This window comes from Melopsittacus undulatus, chromosome 2, assembly GCF_012275295.1.
Source record: "Melopsittacus undulatus isolate bMelUnd1 chromosome 2, bMelUnd1.mat.Z, whole genome shotgun sequence".
In the NCBI taxonomy this organism is placed as follows: Eukaryota; Metazoa; Chordata; class Aves; order Psittaciformes; family Psittaculidae; genus Melopsittacus; species Melopsittacus undulatus.
Genome location: NC_047528.1, coordinates 7,256,949 through 7,260,329, shown reverse-complemented (window position 1 = coordinate 7,260,329; position 3,381 = coordinate 7,256,949). Strand labels below are relative to the sequence as shown.

Below are 3,381 nucleotides of genomic sequence, written 5' to 3'. Positions count from 1 at the left end.
GCACCAAAACCAGCAGCAGGGCAGGATTCACCTCATTTTAAGCTGGACTTGCCACCCACTGATCCTCACACAGGCTCTCCTGAACCTTAGGTAAAGAAACAACCGCACAGTTACACTTGAGAAGTGTGCTTCCTTAACCGTGTTAACTGTTGGGCACTGGAGTGCTGCAGATGTTCATCCACAGTGGGTCCTTCCCAAACAGCTTGTGGAGACCTTGGGCAGCTCTGGGGGAGGAAAGAAGCAGCAGAGACCACAGCTCTTGCTGTTTAGAAGTAAAGTTAAGCCAATTCCTGACACAAATCATTTCATGGTTTATTTCCAGTAACCTCACTTCCCCTCTCCACATACCCCTCATCCTGACCCCACGTCTGAGGGGTTAAATCTGAGCTGATGAGTGAAGAAAACCATTTTACCTTTCACAATGTGTATTAAGAGACAGGAGGCACAAGGATTTGTCACCGCCGGGGGTAAAGCCTCAGCCCGATCCCTGTGTGGATCCCGTTTCAAAAACAAACAATCCATTTGGGACTGGCAGGGAGCCAGGCTGTGGGATTGCGGCTCAATGGGAAACCTCCAGTATTTTGATCTGTTTCCATAACTGTAACAGTTTTCATCCCTTGGCTTTGGAGCTCAGCCGCCTTCCTTTCATTCTACCACGTTCAAGTAACAGCCGGTACAAACAAGCACGGGGCACCGCGGATGAACCGCGGCATTCCAAAGGGTTCAGGGGAGACAAAACCCACCTCCCGTCTAAACTCCTGCCAAGAAACCATTACAGAGCCCCTCGAACGCTGCGTGTCAGCGGCAGGAACAACCACAGACCCCAGATCTATTGTGTAGCTTTATTTTTATAGGACCTATCATAGACTCTTTTACATAACTTAAATGATTATCAAATAATCTCCTGTACACGGTGAGACTGAGCCGCGGCCCCTTCCGAGCTCTGCCACGTTCCTGGAAGGAAGGAATCCCGTGGTCTGTAGGAATCACATCCCCGCACTACAGTGCAGCTCTGTCCCCAACCTACACCATCGCTTCAGCATCGCTGTCGGTTGCTGTTTGCATGATCCTTCAAGACACTGTTCGACCTCAGGACTCTTCAGTTTTGGTAGCAGCATTGCTTCCCTGGAGCATCTCTTTTCCTCGCCTTTGTGTCCTTCACCCGCACCGGTGAGCCTGGGAAAAACGCTAAAGGCACCGCAAGAGGTGGCCGAGCTGGGAGACGGAAATCACGGACAAGAGGTCCCCGCTTGCCCCCGTTGCCACGCCGCATACACCGAGCCGCGTCTGCTGCAGCCGGACAAACCCCGACCCCGACTGACGCCGCTCACCGGCCGCTGTGAAAGGAACCCCTCATCTCCCATTCTATTCGCTGGGGAGGCGCTCGCAGCATGAACCCTGCGGGACCCGCGTCCCCCCCGTCCCCCATCGCGGCCCTACAGCCCGGGGAAGGCGGCGCGGTGGAAGCCGGCGCTGTACTCATAGGGCACCTGCGGCGGGGGCAGAGGGCACTCGGGGAAGAAGGAAGCGAACCCGGCCGGGAGGTGCCCTCCGGGCTCCTCGCTGCCGCCGCCGGGGGCCGGCTCCGCAGGGCCGGGGTACAGCGGGCGCAGCGCTTCGGACGGCGCCTTCTTGCCGGGGCTGCAGGGCCCGGACGGGCTCCAGGGCTCGGGGTAGAGCAGCCCCCCCAGCAGCGGGTGATGAGCGCCGGGCAGCGGCAGCGCCGCGTCGTAGAGGCCGTGCTCCAGGCCCAGCTCTGCGGGCAGGCGGGCGGGGAAGGCGTCCTGCGGGGCAGTGTGCTCGGGCAGCAGCGCGTTGTACTCGGGGCCGAGCAGCTCGAAGAACTCAACCGCATCCCCGCCGCCCTTCTCCGGCTCCTTGGCTCCCGGTACCGGCCCGCGGGCCGCAGCCGGCAGCGCCGGCTCCGTGAAGAAGGAAGGGGGCAGATTGCGGTCCCGCAGCGGTACCTTCCGTGGGCCGCTCCCCGCAGCCGCCTCCCCGCCGCCCGCAGGGCCAGGGCCGTGCCCCAGCGACCCGAAGAGCGCGGCCAAGCTCTTGCTCTGGAGGCTGCTGGCTCCCTGCGAGCCCTCCCGGCGCGGCGGGGGCTTAGCGGGGCATGAAGCGGACGGGGAGGAAGCGGAGGGCGCCGGAGGAGCGGGAGGCGGCGGCGGGGGGGCGGCGGCGATGATGCCGGTGCAGCGCTTGATCTGCTTCTGCAGGTACTTGCGGTGGTTCACCTTCCGCTTGGACTTCACCGGCTTGTCCAGCGCCAGTTTGATGTTGCTGGAGGCCGAGTCGATGAAGCTCAGCAGGTCCCTGGTGGCTTCTTTAAAGTCCCCCGGCGGCGTCGCCGCCGCCCTCGTAGCCCTTGTCCAGGTCGGCATAGCCCAGCAGGCCCCCGGCGGCAGGGAAGCAGAAGGAGAGCAGGTGATGGGGGGCTGAGCAGCGCGGCGGGCACGGCCATGGCCGGGGCGCCGGCGCCCCGAGCTCCGCTGGGCTGCGCCGGGCGGGCGGGGATGGAGGGGAAAAGGCGGCGGAGGAGGAGCGCTCGGAGCGGGGCCGGGCACGGCCCTCCCCCGGCAGCGCAGGGGACGGGCCCGCAGCCCCCGGCCGGGGAGGAGGAGGGGAGGGGGGAGCAGGGCAGCGGGGGTGGGTACAGAGCCTATGGGATGGGTACAGAGACCATGGGATGGGTACAGAACCTATGGGATGGGTACAGAGCCTATGGGATGGGTACAGAGACCATGGGATGGGTACAGAGCCCATGGGATGGGTACAGAGCCTATGGGGTGGGTACGGAGCCCATGGGATGGGTACAGAGCCCATGGGATGGCTACAGAGCCCCCGGGACCGCTACATACATCCCTTTGGGACAGGTACAGACACCCCAGGACCAGTACAGAGCCCCCGGGACAGGTACACACACATCCCTGTGACAGGTGTATACACCCCTGGGACAGACACACACCAGGACAGGCAAACACACCTCCCCTGTACACAGGCACCCCCAGTCAGCCTCATGAAGCCACCCTGGATCAGATCCCAGCATGCCCAGCCCTGCTCAGTGTAGTCCCCATCACCATCATGCACCCACCCCAGCACTGTCCCCATTGCTGGCACTAAATGTGTTCTGCCTCAAGCCGGGGTGCTGGATACCCTGCGCTGCTCTAGGTGCATGGGCACGGGCATGGAGAGGTGCTTGTTCTGGCACCCCCAGGATGCACAGGCCTACATTAATTTGCAACGGTTGGTTGGGAAAAAACCCAAGCTCAGTGCTATGCCCATTGCCCATTGTTGTGTGCTCCTGGTCAGGCCAAGCCCTGACAGAATCCAGTGCTGCAATCCCTGAGTTACTGAGTTGCATTCAGTTAAAACTGAAGA

The 3,381-nt window shown here is 62.0% G+C and overlaps 1 protein-coding gene across 1 annotated transcript; it reads right to left on the bottom strand.

Annotated features, from left to right (window-relative positions):
• Window positions 1-823: 823 nt before the first annotated feature.
• On the bottom strand, window positions 824-2,464 carry FAM181B (family with sequence similarity 181 member B). The gene is given in 3 exon segments (XM_034074558.1): window positions 824-2,339; window positions 2,341-2,436; window positions 2,438-2,464. Coding segments are annotated over 3 exon segments (1,026 nt in total). The 3' UTR covers window positions 824-1,436.
• Window positions 2,465-3,381: the final 917 nt, after the last annotated feature.